This window comes from Ochotona princeps, chromosome 8, assembly GCF_030435755.1.
Source record: "Ochotona princeps isolate mOchPri1 chromosome 8, mOchPri1.hap1, whole genome shotgun sequence".
NCBI lineage: Eukaryota > Metazoa > Chordata > Mammalia > Lagomorpha > Ochotonidae > Ochotona > Ochotona princeps.
In genome coordinates, this window is record NC_080839.1 from 42,868,669 (window position 1) to 42,884,260 (window position 15,592).

The window sequence follows — 15,592 nt, forward strand, 5'->3', positions numbered from 1 at the left end:
ACACAGTGGGATTTTCAAGTACTTTGAGAGCTACGCGGGCGAAGAGTTTCCGTCAAATCAGGCATATCTACAGACCGCCCGCAAGGACCCTCGTACTTCCTGATTCAGGTCCCCGGCGTGGGACTTCTCAGGAAACGGGGCGGATCCCCGAGCTTGATTGGCGGTATCTGGCGGCTGCGCGGTGCGCCTGCGCAGTGTCACCGTGCACGTGTTGGGGTTTTTGGGGTCGCAGGTTCCTGGGGATGGAAACCGAGATGGAGGCGCAGGCCCCTGGGGCCGAAGATGGCTTCACTCAAGTCACTCGCAAGGGCGGCCGGCGCGCGAAGAAACGGCAGGCTGAGCAGCTGTCCGCAACGGGGGAGGGCGGCGATGGAGGCCGCATGGACACCGAGGAGGGCCGGCCGGCCAAGAGGCCGGTCTTCCCGCCGCTCTCCGGGGACGGGCTGCTGGTACGGGGCTGAGATGGGTGCAGCCGGGGTCTGGGTTTGGGGGAGCAGGGGTTCTGCGTCCTTGCCGTGAGGCTGTTAGGGCAGTGACCGTGTTGGGCTTGAACTTGTTCAGATCAAGGGAGCTGTCACTTCACAGCTCCGCCACTCCCCTCCCGAGGTCTCCTCACTTGTATATATTTTTTTGCAGAGTGGGAAGGAAGAAATGAGGAAAATCCCAGTCCCAGCTAATAGATACACTCCACTGAAAGAAAACTGGATGAAGATATTTACTCCTATTGTAGAACACTTGGGACTGCAGATTCGCTTTAACTTGAAATCGAGGAACGTGGAGATTAGAGTAAGCACGCCGGGCATGTTCCAATCCGCCAGATTTTCTGGGCTGTTGAAGAGACAGGCATTGCCACAGTGGGTTAGGTTTGTATGGACGCCAGAATCGGTGTCCAGTGTCGATGTTTTTCCTTTACAAGGCTAGACTCATCTCTGTCAATGGCTGTGATGATGGAGCCAGAAGAGGCACTGCTCTAAATACTTGCTACGATTTAAAATTGCAAGGATCGTAACAGCAGAACCCCACTTTTGCCGTTTGGATTCGGGCTTTTGTGGCTTGTTGCCAAGGCCGCTTCCTTTATAAAAGCTTCTCTTGCGTTGGTGTTCAAAATCACTCTTTTTTTCTACTCCGTCCTCGTTTTCAGTGCGAAATTAATTTCCCAGGCCGCAAGTTTTTATAACGATACCTGACATTTTCAACATCTCTAAAGGATAAAAGTTAGTGGGTTTTTTTTTTAATGATTACTTTTTTAAGTTTTGAAAATGTTTTATTAATCTGTTTGAAAGGCACAGAACCAGGGATCTTCCATCTATTGATTCATTCCTCAAATGCTTGCAACAGTCAGGGCTGGGCCAGGTTGAAGCCACGGTCTAGCAGCTTGAATCAGGTCTGTCGTGTGAGTGGCTGGGACCTCAAGTACTTGTGGCTGTCACCTGCTGCCTCCCAGGATGTGGATTAGGCAGCTGGAGTGGAGGGCCAAACCAGGACTTGAATTCTGGCCCTGCAGTTCAGGGTGCAGGCACCTCAAGCAGCAGTAAGATAGCAACTGCTACCATGCCCCACGTCATTCCCCACCACCCTGCTGTGAGCAGGGCCAGGTGGAGCCATAGCTAAGAGTTGGAGGGTGCAATCATGCGCTGCCTTGGGGTGTCAGGAACATAGTCACTTCAACCATCCGGTGTCTGTGCTAGTGTGAAGCTGGGAGCCACAGCTCAGTGTGCCCCACAGGTACTCCTGGGCTGGGCAATACCTTAACTGCTAGGCCCACTGCTCAGCCGAAAGCCAAGGGTTTAATGAACTTGCCTTGCAAGTGGGAGAACTAGTCACAGTTTCCTACCATCAAAGAAGTTGAGTATCTTGGGCTGACGTTATCAGACAAGTGATTGATCTTGGTGCGTAATGAACTATTAGGTGAAAGTGTTCTCTCTGTGTCTCTCTCTTTGTCCAGACTTGTAAAGAAACCAAGGATGTCAGTTCCCTGACCAAAGCTGCTGATTTTGTGAAAGCCTTTCTTCTTGGCTTTCAGGTGGAGGTGAGCAAGTCCTGGTACCGACATGGGATTGGAAACACACTCTGGGGGAACGTCCATCAGGGGATTGTTTTTTTTTTTTTTTTAATTTGAACATTCTAGTTCTGAAGTTGGTCAATTTTATACCACAGTGCTCTTGTGTACATGGAGGGGCCTTCACAGTGTGTGTGTGTTCTAGGATGCGCTGGCTCTCATCAGACTGGATGACCTCTTCTTGGAGTCCTTTGAAATAACTGATGGTGAGCTTGTTTCCAATGGGATTCTGTCCTTGTGTGGTGTTGACTCGGTTTCGATTGTGTTGTGGCTCCTGTGGTTTTCTCTGATAGCACGGACTGGAGCTGTATTGGTAGCAGTTCTTAAATCAATGTCCATTCTGTGTTATTTAGTCAGGAGAGGGCACTGAGCATTATACTGTGTGTGTGGGGTGGGGAGAAACTGCACTGGAATTGCTTGCCACCTCATGTCTGGCTTTTCTCCCTCAGTTAAGCCCCTAAAGGGAGACCACTTGTCCAGGGCAATAGGGAGGATTGCTGGCAAAGGAGGAAAAACCAAATTCACCATAGAGAATGTGACACGGACACGGATAGTCCTGGCTGATGTGTAAGTATCTGGTCTTGAGAGGATTGTTGTCATCATTTGCGTTTGGTCTTTGGCTTGTTTTTAAAACAAGTTATAGCAGTTGCCTTTTTTGCATACTGTCACCACTCAGTATTTGTCAGTACATGTCCCACGTCACTTTATCCGAGAAAATTTCACAAATTATAGCTATTTTCCTCCAGCCCTAAGGGAAAGGTTTAGACTTGCCAATAGAAGAAATGACATTCCAGGTGAAGGTTCAAGTAGCATCTCAGGGGAGAGCAAACATTAGGTAAGGTGCCACAATGGGACTTTACAGAACGTATCTGTTTGCTTTTAGAGAATTTCAAAGTTTTTGGTGCAAATGCAATTGAAAGTTTATTTTGTAGTGAGTGTAAAAAAATTTTAAGTGTATGCATAGCTTTTACATCATATGCCGTCTCCACGAACCTCTGAAAACCCTTGAGGCATCTCAGTGCCTTTCCTTGCAAGGAAGCTGAGTGCTGCGCCTTGGGTAAGAAATCAGGGTGGTTACATGGGGACTGCCAGGAGAGCAGCCAGAAGTGCAGTGCTCGGGGTGGCATCTGCATTTCGCCTTTTCCAATGGAAGTAGAGTGTGTAGGTTCATTTAATTAGCATGTGTTTTAACTATCTTCATTTTTTTCAGTGTTTCAGCATTTCCTTGACAACACTGCATGGAAGAGTTGCATTTTTGTTTCATTTTTTAAAAATATTTATTTATTTTTATTTGAAAGGGATATTTTTACAGAGAGAGAGGTTTTCTATCCACTGATTCATTCCCCAGTGACCAGAGCCCAGCAGATCTGAAAGCAGGAGTTTCTGCCAAGTCTCACACACAGGTGCAGGGACTCAAGGACCTGGACCATCCTTAGCTGCTTTTCCAGGCCACAAACAGGAAGGTGGATTGGAAGTGAAGCAGCTGGGACTAGAACTGGTGCCCAGATGGGATGCCAGTGCTTGCACGCATAGGATTACCTAGCTACTCCACAGTGCCAGCCCTTATTATTATTTTTTTAATCCATTAACAGTGGTTGAACATTAGTTTTCAGTTCAGAGTTAATTATGAGGAATGTTGCTGCTTCTTTATCTTTTGTATTTTTCTTGCAAATTGAATTAGAAATTATTTGAAATTTAAGAGGTGTGTTTTGTAGTTTGCTATAAATAGGCTAATTGGAAATTTATATATTTAACAATTTACATTAATTTTGATGTCCCCATAAAATGAATGGTAACACACGTATGAGTTTTTTGTTCCATGAGTTCCCGGTTACCTGGCAAGTAACAGTAAGGTGTGAACAGAATGTAAAACTAAAAGCAGTTTGTTCCAGACACATCTGTCCAGTGTACGAGAGGGGAAACTGCTGCCTGTGTGTCTTCAGGCTTGTGTTTCTTTCCAACCATTACTTCATTACTTTGGTTATTTCAGTAACAGAACTGCTTATGGTTATCTTTTTTTTTTTTCATGCTGCCTCCATTTCTTCATCTTCCGTTGCTACTTGAGATGTTTTTCCTAGTTCAGGGTACACATAGGCAGTGTCTGCTTCCTTCCTGTGCCTCACCCTCCTTGCAGCAACTGATTTTTTTAATTATTTTTTTTTATTATATTTTGGCAATCTTTACATTGTTAATTAGGGTAATAACGTACAAGGGCTATGGGAGAGTGGGTAAGAACACTATTTCCCTATTATTTCCTTTGTGTATCTGAGGTAAAGGGAATATTGAGGGAGAAACCCCACTCAGTGTCCCACCCACCCCAGGTCCCAAATGTAGGGCATGCTCTGAGATCCTTGCTGAAGTGGTTCTGATAGTTCACTAGTTATGAATCTCTTCCAATCTCACCACTCCAGGTACAATGAGGCTGTTGAAGAATCCACTGATTGACACAGTCCATCATAGAGGCTCTCTTTGTCCAGTATTTCACTGCCAACATATAGCTGAGATGGTTGATTGACCTGTTCTGTCTTCTGTCTTTTCTTGGTTAGGGTTCTGAGTCCAGCATTTCGATTGGGGAGATCTCCAAAGAGACTTTGTCTGAGGTGTTCTCCGACTAGATTCTTGTATGTACTTGCAAGTACAGGGCCCGGCACAGTCCATTGCCCCGATCAGCTGGTGGTTGCAATTGCTGGGTTGGTTCTGTTTTCAGCCCCGACTTCCACAGGAACCAATGGGTGCTGCAGTCCAGCCTGGTTCTGCCCAGGACATACTCGGCCCTCACATAAACCAGTAGGAGCTGCAGCCTAGTTGGAGCGACCCACAATAACCCCCACCAGGCTTGCCCCTACCCTGGTTTGCCAGTATGTGTAGCAGTAGTCCAGTCTGTCCCACACCCCATTCAGCTCTCATACATGTCAATGGATATTAAAGCTTTGTTCCCTCTAACCAGCTCCACTATGCAACCCACACAGATGCTGTTGGGTGTCTGTCTTGCTACTCCAGCCCCTGTCCTAGTTTTCATGCCCTCCCATGAGAGTGGTAACCCAAGAGGGAGAAGCCCACTATTTCGCTCCCAGGTCTCTCTCACTCCCAGATTATGCACTCTCCAGGTGGCTCTGTGGTTAGACTTGACAGTATTAGCCTGTAGTGCCAGCTTCTGCTACGGATAAGCCCCAACAGCCCTCACCCACTCTAATTTTGTTTGCACCAGTAGGAATAGTCCGCCCATCCTGGCTCTTCCCTGACCTGGTCCACATGAGGCGCACAGGTGCTGTAGCCCTGCCTATTTTGGTCTGTTCCCATCCCAGCTCCCGCTCTCCAGTGGGAGTAGCTATCCAGCAAGGGAACCACCCCTTATTCCCCTGTTGGCTCTGCCCCTCCCTTCCTGATTCTCACATGTGCAGGTTGGGTGCTGCGGTCCCATCTGGCACAGGCAGCCTCACCTTAGCATTCTGCGTTGTGTACTGGTTTTTGTCGCGACCGAACCCGGCCCGACCCACACTCTGCTCCAGCGTTCGGATTTGCCAGTGGATGACGTGAACTGATTCATCCTGGTCCGCCCCCAACCCATGCTAAATGTATGCCAGTGGGACACTTTCCATAACCTCTTCTGGGCTGTTTCCTTCCATGCTTCTTGCGCTTATTTGTAGGGTCTGTGTCCTGTCAGAGTAGTTGCTCAGGTTCCTCCATCAGACCCTCTCTTGGTGTCAGGTTTCGCGCATACCAGTGGGTCCATGGGCCAGCCCTACTCAGTTCACTTCCTGTCCTAGCAGGAGCAGTGGCTTTTCTTAACTGGCCTTCAACCCGTTCTGGTTCTTGTTGTTGGATGTTTCAACCCAGCCATGGCTCGTGCAGGAACTAATTTCAACTCCAGCTGATCTTTAGACTTCTTGCTGTAATTCTGCATGTCTTATTCATGCAGCGTTGTATTTTTCAGAGTCACTGTTGACTTCTGCCATAAAAGATGAAGCTTTCACCCATTACCTATGCCACCACACACACACACCAGCGTTTCCATCATCCCTCCCCACAGTCATCTCTCCTTGCTGCTTTTGTTAGACCAGCTGGTGTTCAGGGTTAGCTAACTGCAGGATGAGTGCTTGACACATTCATGAACTCCTAGGGTATCTTTCCTTTGCAACTTAGCTGCCCCCTGAGAAGGTGATGGTTAGGTAATTGATTTTCAGTAAAAAGCTATCCATCACCTGTATCTCTGTGTGGTATACTCAGAAACATCAGGCATTTTTTAATTTATCCTGGAGTGTTCTGTTCCAAAAGCTGCCCTGCCCGCACTTCCCTCATCCTGGGGTCAGGTTGCAGCGCTGCCCTTTGTGCTGGTAGAGTGCCCTGGGGTCTGTCCTGCTCTTTCCTGGACTGCTGCTGCTTGATGTTTCCACTGCCGATATAGGTGTCTGTTAACGGGGGTCTGAGAAGTCGCTTCTCTCCCATTCATCTTTTGCCACCTTCTTGGATTTATGGCTTTGTGGCCATTCTAGAGGAATTGGGTGAAGGAGCCCACGTGAATGTGTGCCAAATCCATCTCCAGGTGTCTGGAAATGAGGAAAGCTTACAGGCCTGGTGGACTTGTGGAATTCACCAGTAGGGGCAGTAAAAACATGGGCTCTAAGGTTGGCTTTTCCTCTGGATTAACTGGGAAGTTGTTGGACAGAGCAGAGAAGGAGTGGCAGGGTGTCAGGGGTGTGAGGGACAGTGAAGGTGGGTGGGATTCATAGGTGAGAGGTGCTGACAGCTGTGTGAAGGGTTTTTGTTATTGGTGGGTTAGGTGTTGAGACTTGAATGACAGATAACAGTAGAGGCGGAGCTGGGTGTTTCAAACTGAAATTACGGAGGGCTTTAGATTTTAGTAATGACCAAGACCTACGTATGACCATGGAAAGTAAGAAGATGGAGTTGGGTAGGAGAAAGACCCAGTATCGATATAAAGGATGTAGCTTGAGAGTATAGGATTTGGAAATCGACTTCTCAGATAGTGAAACCATCAGAAATTGTGATGGGCATAGTAAGGGAAAACCTGCTGAGAACCAAAGTCCTTGAGAATGATCGGCTGGGCAGTTGTGGAGCCTGGTAATCAGGTTAGTAGGTGATAGAGTCTGAAGACAGCAAACTTGAAGCTGTTCTTGAGGGTTGTGAGTAGTGTAGATGTGGCACAAGGAGCCAGGAAGGCATCTGCTCCCTGCCCTCCACACCCCATCCCCCTGGCTGATGGAAGGAAAAACTAGCCTTTATTTGAGAGCCAGTTTTTGCAAAAAGATGAAGATATTATTAACAGGCTTGAGATAAAGAAGATTTAAATAGTAGCTATTGTAAAAGACACAGTGAAAACATTTTTAAAGAAAGGCAAAATTTTCTATTAAATTAGTGAGGATACTCACTCAAAGGGTCAGTGATCTTTAAAGAAGAAGAAATTTATATAATCTCCAGGAAGCTGTAAACTTGAAGTATGCTGTGACTAAATGTAACATTACTTGCACTTTTGGGTATTCAGTGATGAGCTCTACTGATGTGTGGTCTTAAGCAGATTTCTAGATTGTGGGTCAATGTTTTCCTCATCTGTGCAATAGGAGTAACATTTAATAAATCTCAAGTGAGGATTAAAGAAGATTTTGTGTGCAAAACCCTAGCATATACAAAGCACTCACTGGATGATACTGTTATCTTTTTTTTTTTTTTCCTTAAGAATTATTTATTTGAAAGGGAGATTTTATATTGAGAGGACAGAGAGATCTGCCTTCCTCTGCAGTGGGCATAATGGCCAGAGCTCAGCTGATCTGAAGCTATCTGGGCTTCTTCCGGGTCTTCGTGCCAGAGCCCCAGGGCTTGGGCCATCCTCTGCTGCTTTTGCAGGCCACAGAGAGCAGGTTGGAAGTAGAGCATTCAGGGCTTCAGGCAGTGCCCACGAGGGATGCCAGCGCCACAAGGCAGAGGGTTAGCTACTGTGCCACTGCTCCAGCCCCACTCTATCTTTTTTTTAAGCTGTTATTTTTTTCTTTATTTTTTAAATTTATGTATATATTTTTTCCACATTTTTTTTTCTATCTGGGGTAAGTGGAGAGATAAAGGGAGAAGCCCCACCCAGCCTCCCACCCATCCCAGGTCCCTGAGATTGGGCATGCTCCAAGGGTCCTGCTCAAGTGGTTTTGATAATTCAGCAGTTCTGAATTGCTTCCAGTCTCGCCATTTCAAACACGATGAAATGTCTCCAGAATCCACTGGCTGACATAGTTCACCTTAGTCTCCGTTTGCCTGGATTTTCACTGCCAGCTCATGGCTGGCAGCTCCACTATATCTTAAAGAACTTTTTTTTTTCTCCTTTTTTTAATTAGGAATAATTCACAGACCTAAGACATGCTTCTGTAAAGTAAGTTTTAGTATATTTCCAGCTTTTTGTTTTGTTTTGTTTTGTTTTAGTCATTGCCCCTGCCTACTTTATGGAAGCATATCAGAGCATTTTTTTTAAATTACAGGAGTTATGGAAATGCTTTGTGTTGCTGACTTTTCTCATTTTCTCTCTTTCAGGAAGGTTCATATTCTTGGCTCTTTCCAAAATATCAAGATGGCAAGAACTGCCATTTGCAATCTCATTCTGGGTAAGGGTGGTTTCCTGTGGTGGTCTCTGGCATGGAGAATTTGGGAACTGAAACCACATTTGCAAAGCCAGTTAGGGTTGTGTTAAAGGTTAACAAGTAGAAACCTGAGCTGTGGGCCTATGGAAGAAAGGAGGAATGTTAGCATTTTGCTTGGATTCCATTTGTCTCTGCTTGAGAACAGAGACGGGATATTGGGTAATGATGTTTAAATCTTTGCTACTTTCCCCAGGGTGGTTATCAGGAGAGCCATCTCAGAGTAGCAGGGAACATGACCTTTTGGGATTAACAACAGGGGCAGTGCTGAAGGCCTGCAGTTGGTGTACCTGAGCCACCTGCTCCCATCCCGCAGACATGATTAGAGTTGCAGGTCTATAGCAGCTAGCTCAGAAAGCAATTGGTTCTTTCTCAGGGTACCCAGACCTGATGAGACTGGCCTCTTTGGAGACACTTGGACAAATCAGTACCTTTGGTTCTTAGACATTTGTACATGACTTTTGGAGAATATTGGTTAAGAGTTTCTTTTAGTGATTTAAAATAGTTTATAAAGCATAGCTTTATAAAAGCCCTGTTCTTTTGCAGGTTGTAGACCCTCCCTTCTAGGTCATACTCTCTGCAGGGAAAGGCATTTGCGTGTTTCAGCTCACTTTTTTCCTTTGCAGGAAATCCTCCATCAAAGGTCTATGGCAATATTCGAGCTGTGGCTAGCAGGTCAGCAGATCGATTCTGATTTCACCTGAGGCTCTTTATCTTTGGACTCTGAAGCCCTGGAAGACCTAACTGCAGGTGGTCCCACGAAACCATGCCACTTAGGGCCTCCTTTCCTCCTTCATTCTCAGCAAGCTGCATACATGCAAAGGTTTACTACCATTCACTCTCAATAGCTTTTTGGGCAATATAAATGTCAGAACCTAATATTGTTAATATACTTAGACATTAAATATAATTTACCTTTTTTAAAGCACATGTAGCAGATTTGCCTCATTTGTAAATCTCTTATTTAGGAGAGATGTCTTGCTTAAACAGTTGTTCTGTATGAATGTGTAGCTTTTTATTTATGAATTTGTAACTTTGAGTGTTTACACATTTCTTTCTTCTGTATAAATTGTAATTAAAAGTTTGTCTCAGGAAACTTCCTTGAATCATGACCCTTAGTACTGAGGATTTGAATTTTTTTAATTGGGTCAAGCAGCTGTGTTACACTAAGTGACTAATCTCTATACATATTTTGCAGTTTATAAAATTAAAGATCTCTAAGAAAAATATTAATGTGAAGAAAATTTTGTCAAATAAGTACTTAAAGTAGCCAGACACGACCAATTTAGGTATATTTCTTTTTTATAGTAATCATGAAGCAAGCAAAAGAATGTTTTTCTCCCAAAAATATGTTTTGCAATTACAATAGGTTGTGTTTTTGTTTTTTAAGGATTGAAAGGCACAGAGTGAGAATAGGAGAAAGAAAATGTTCTTCCATTTGCTAGTTCCATGTCCAGACGGGTGAACAGCCAGATCTGGGCCAGGCTGAGGCCAAGAACCAAGTACTCCTTTCCGGTCTCCCATATGGGTGTCAGGGCCCTAGTAGTAAGTCCTCATCTGTCACCTTCCCAGGTGCTTTAGCTGGACCAGCAGCAGAGCAGCTGGGACTCAAATCCATACTCCACATTCAAATTTGTGACAACTACTACGTATGGATACTTTTCTGGGAAATGGATGCAGCTTTAATTTGGCTTCCAAGACATTAAGACTGAAACAAACCATCACTAGATGGCCACTAATGTTTGGAATGATTTTTAAGAAACCGAGGCCCAGATTAAGAGCATAAGTTTGGGGAAATATGGAATCTCTTGGTATTGTCTGGATTTACTTTTTTTGAAGATTTCTTATGTAGTTAATTCTCAATAATAAAGTGAACAAATATATTTACCTGACAGCTGGACCCCTCCTTTTGTATTTCCCCTTAATCTGGAGAGTAGCACTATGGGAGTGCCCACCCAATTGACAGTACTACGTATGTGTTTTATGGGGTGCAGTGTGACATTTGAGTAGGATCCAAACGACTTAGTATGGCAGTGGATCAAGGAATACATATAGTATGTTTTTGACTATTTTGTGCCAGTATTTCTCAACCTGGAACTAGATCATTTCTTCAAATCTTCCTCTAAAGCCCAGACACTAAATCTGATGCCTTAAAATTCATCCATGCTTAACCACAGTTCTGTGGCACTTGTCACACTATGTTCTAATTGTTCTTGTATCTTCCTGTCACCTCTAAGGCCTAAGATCTGTGGACATGCAGTGTCTGGCACACTAATGTCTAACAGTTCACTATGTACTGGTAAGTAGCTGGCAAATGGGACTGAGAAGAAGCAAATATTTAAGTTCAGTGACTGGTACTGGAGATTTCCCCCAGGTCATTCCAGAGGATATGGACTCCATCTGTCAGGCCACCTAAGGTGACAGGGGAATCAAAAGTAACACTAACTAGTTTGTCCTTCCCTTGTTCTTGGCAGCCACACTGTATGAACTTGATCACCCCCGGATTCTCATCGAAGTAGAATCCTATGTGTTCCTTGCCATAGGCTTTTCACTTAACATGTCTTCATTGGTTCATCTATATTATACTGTCCACCTAAATAATATGGCTAAATACGCCATTTGAACATATGTACATTTCTACCCATTCGTTTGCTGATGGCCACCTGGATCACTTCCACCTTAAGGCTGTTACGAATAATACTTTGAACAGGACACAAATATCTGATTCCCTTACTTTGGATTACTGCTATGGTTTTAATAGTGACTGCTCCCCAAAGGCCCAAGCGTTAAAGGCTTAGTCTGCAAGGAGTTGGGGATCCTCTAGTAGATATAGTGGGAGCTCTAGCAGTTACTGAGGGTGGTTTGTTGTAAAAGTCTGCTTGGGAACTGACACAGGTGCATCAGCTTAAGCTGCTATGTCTGCTATGAGCATCCTACACAGGAAAGCTAGTTCTAGTCCCAACTGCTCTGCTCCCTATGTGACTTCCTGCCAATGTATCTGGGAAGATAGCAGATTATGGCCCAAGCACTTGGGCATCACCCCACCCGCAAATACGATCAGGGTGGAGTTCTTGGCTCTTGGCTTCAGCCTGGCCCAGCTCTGGCTGTTGCACCCACTTGGGAAGTGAATTAGCTAATGGAAGATCTCCTGTGCCTTTTGAATAAATACTTCAGGAAAGGAAAGTTGGAGTTAGGCTTAGTCACTTTACTGCCTGTCTCACCAAGTGTTCCTAACTCTGTTTCCAAGGGCCTCCTAGAGCCAAAACCAGTGCCATGTCTTCCTGTGATCTTACTAATCCATTTCTTTGTACTGGCTACCTCTGATATTAATAGTAATGACAGACACCCAGAGATGGAACTATTAGATCTTAGGGTGATTCAACAGTCAGTGAAATGTCTTTTCCAGTGGTTCTATCGTCTTACATTCCCAGTAGCAATGCCTAGGACTTCCTGTTTCTCCACATCTTCCTCTAGGTTTTTTTCTTTGGGCGGGATCAGTTGGGGTAATAATAATGCACCCTAATGCATATTAAGTGCTAATTGTGGCTTTCAGTTGCATTTCCAAATAACATGTTGATAATCCTTCCACATGCCTGCTGGCCATTTGTACCCTTTATATTTAGGCTATTCACATCCTTTGCCAATGTTTTAATCAGGTTATTGCTGAGGGGTAGTTCTTGATACACTGTCAGTGTGTTACCAGATACATAGTTGGTGTTTCACTTTGGGATAGTCATCTGTAAGACTCTTCACTGTTAGGTAAAGAGATGGAGATGTGGGGCTGGTTCAAGTTCCAGATGCTGTACTTAAAAATCCTATTAATGGCTTGACTCCTTCGGGTCCTTCAACCCATGTGGGAGATCTAATAGAAGCTTTGGCCAGATACAATGGCAGGCGTTAGCCTAGCATAGCCAGGCTGTTATGGCCATTTGGGGAGTGAACCAGCAAATGGAAGATCTCTGTCTCTCCCTGACTGCCCTTCATGTAAATAAATCTTTAAAGAGGTAGATATGAGACTTGCACAACCCTTACAAACAACTCCGAGGGTACTCCAAGGGATCAGAGAATCATCTGCACTGTACGGCTTACTACCCACTACATACTTGACAATACAAACATAAACACCTCAAAATATAATTTTTAAGTTTTATGCAGTGACACAAGAACTTAAAAGCACTCATATGGATTTGATCCATTTATTATTTGCTGAGCAATCACTAAGAACTAGATACCCTTGTGAACAACTGGGGCCATACATTAGCAAGATAAATCACTACTTTCATTCCTTTTATTCAGTAGTTAAGACAAAATATACAAACAGTAGAGGATAAATGCTATGGAAAGAAAAAAACTGAGATAAAAACCCAGATATGTTTGTGTTTTACAATGAGTTTTAGCCAGGCCTAATGGAACTGTATCATAAAATAAGAAAATAAATGGAATCGGCAGGGCATGTCTAACAAAGCCTTGAAGGCATGGGAGGTCTGAGGTGGGAGCAAGCCAAAAGCTGCAGGTGCCACAAGGGGCTTGGATGGCTGGAACCTAGCAGGGGAAATGCTAGTGGTAAGGGATGAGCTAAGGGAACAACCTGGACAGGACTGAGGGAAGGAGGGGGAGGGGGTTCTCTAGGGTTTGTAGACTTCATGTTTCTTACTCATTGATAAAGCCTGTTTCACTCATGCCTTACAGTTAAAAGATCCAATCAAAAAAAAATTACGACTGGGAAGTCCATCATAGACCACTGAATACATACGTTCAAACAAGTTTCAAATATTTTATTTTCTTATTCATACAGTATGAAGTTTTCTAAAGATCCCACAACATGACATATCATGCAGAATAAAAACTAAACATTCAACATAAACCACCCCACCCGCTCCTCACCCCCAACACTAAAAAAAAGAAAAAAAAAAAAAAAAGGAAAAAGAAATAAAACCCCCTCATTCCCCATTAAGGAAATAATGTTTGCACTACTTTTCTATAACGCCAGCCAAGATATGCACAAGCAAGAGAAATAGAAAGCATTTGCTAAAATATTTGTAACAAATACTTATGTACAAAAAATTCACAAAAGACTAGTTCCCCCTTGAAGCAGAGCACATGGCAGTTGACACTGGAGCAGATCAAACCACTGGCTGGGATTATAAGCCACGTACTGATCCAGAGGAAGAAAGTTACATGTAGTGGAGACTTTCAGTTTGAACGTCAACATTTCCAAAGTTTGGCAACATTATCTTTCAAAATTATGCAAATGATGTAAACAAGAGGTACATTTTAAATCGATCTACATGCAAAACTCCATGTCATGCAAGGACACCAAGCACCGGGATTTTTCTCTCACAGACAGAGCCCATGATGTGCAGCACTCAGTTGAAGGAACAGCGACGGCAGGCAGCTATGCTCAATTCAGTAAGACTGACTCACCCTGATTCAACCTGCCACTTCCACTCTCGATTAGAAAACCAGTTTGTATAGAAAAATTACATAGGGGAAGACTACTGTCATACAGCTAACAGAAATGTTTTCTTCCAGCCAATAGTACCTTTGCAGAAAAGGGAAGGGATAACGTCAAGTGGTGGAAATGATACACTACTTTTATATCACACACATTAAGTCAGCGTTCATTACCAAATATAAGGGCAAACCAAGAAAACATGCACTCTATGCCTTGTGGTAAGGAATTTTAAGTATAAATTTAGATAAATTTTGCTTTTCTGTGGCATATAAATTAGCAAGATTCTCCCATTTAAATCACAAATATATATGGATTTCTAGATACATACATGCACGTTAAATATATATAGATTTTTTAATTAGCTGCAAGTCTGTTGAAACACAAAAGGGAAATTCATGGTCAAACACAAGTTTAATTAACAAATTATTTACCCATGTAAAGAAGCAAAAGGATACTCTAAATAGTTACATGATTATTTTAGGTATTCTTCAATAAAATAATACATAAATCATGATCGCCACAGATAGCTTCTGGCTTTATATATAGAGAATCACAACTGGTAACATTTATTTGGGGACATGGGATAAATGTAATGGCTTCTAGTTACTAAGTAACAGGATGAAGCAGCCATATCATTATGCAGTTACTATATGAACACAAGAACTAGCTCTTGGCAGTAGCACTGAACTATACTTTCTCCTCAAGCAAAGATGGATTTAAAGCTGTTCAGCAATGAGACGCAGTCCCTGGAAATATATTCATAGATATAAATAAAGTTACAGACACTTTCGTTACAAAAATGTAATTAAGGTAAAATAATAGGACGTTAACAAATGCTTTGTCAATCTCTCAAAGGAGAAAGCACAGAAAAATAAAATAGCTGGCCTAACACCTGGTTCAAATTGTACAATCTTCTATATATAAAACTGTGTGAAATAAAAGTAAGGATGTTGTATGTTCTGCTTGGCACTTTTGTACTCTATCATTTTGTTTCTGAATCAAGTATATTAAATTAAAGCCAACCTACTACATATATAGAAAGCTACATATATCTATATATAAATATTTACATATGTATATATAGATACTTTCTTGTTATAAAAGATGAAGAAAAATAAATTAAAAAGCCAACCCTTCCCTTTCTCCACCACAATGATATGCTCTTTTCATGCTGCTGTCCTTCAGACTTTAAAGTGCTACACTGAGTTATTGAGAGAATAAGAGTTCAATAACACTTAGTTGGCTTCATGAGGCTCATGTTGGAAAATGTGGCTTCACAGAGAAAAATACTTCCATTTAAATACACAGAGAGCATTGCTGGACATCTTGAGCAGATCTTCAGAGATGGAGAAGAAAGCAAAAGTGTTGGGTGGTGCTCTTAAAAAGAGTCACACGTCTACCACCATCTTTTTGTGGATATCTAGGCCACCTACAACCTGC

At 43.2% G+C, this 15,592-nt stretch overlaps 2 protein-coding genes across 3 annotated transcripts in view; one reads left to right on the forward strand and one right to left on the reverse strand.

Moving 5' to 3' along the window:
• Positions 1–162: 162 nt before the first annotated feature.
• Positions 163–9,926, forward strand: PNO1 (partner of NOB1 homolog). Its single transcript, XM_004580084.4, has 7 exons — positions 163–449; positions 637–786; positions 1,946–2,029; positions 2,205–2,265; positions 2,509–2,626; positions 8,594–8,664; positions 9,324–9,926. The coding sequence occupies exons 1-7, from the start codon at positions 243–245 to the stop codon at positions 9,389–9,391; spliced, it is 759 nt and encodes a 252-aa protein (XP_004580141.2). The 5' UTR covers positions 163–242; the 3' UTR covers positions 9,392–9,926.
• Positions 9,927–13,451: 3,525 nt separating this feature from the next.
• The window catches only part of PPP3R1 (protein phosphatase 3 regulatory subunit B, alpha), a 53,582-nt gene continuing 51,441 nt past the window's right edge, over positions 13,452–15,592 (reverse strand). For both annotated transcript variants that reach the window (XM_004580083.4, XM_058667905.1), the window contains exon 6: positions 13,452–15,588. In XM_004580083.4, the coding sequence (XP_004580140.1) occupies positions 15,541–15,588 (48 nt within the window). In that variant the 3' untranslated portion in view covers positions 13,452–15,540. The remainder of the gene's footprint in view (positions 15,589–15,592) is intronic.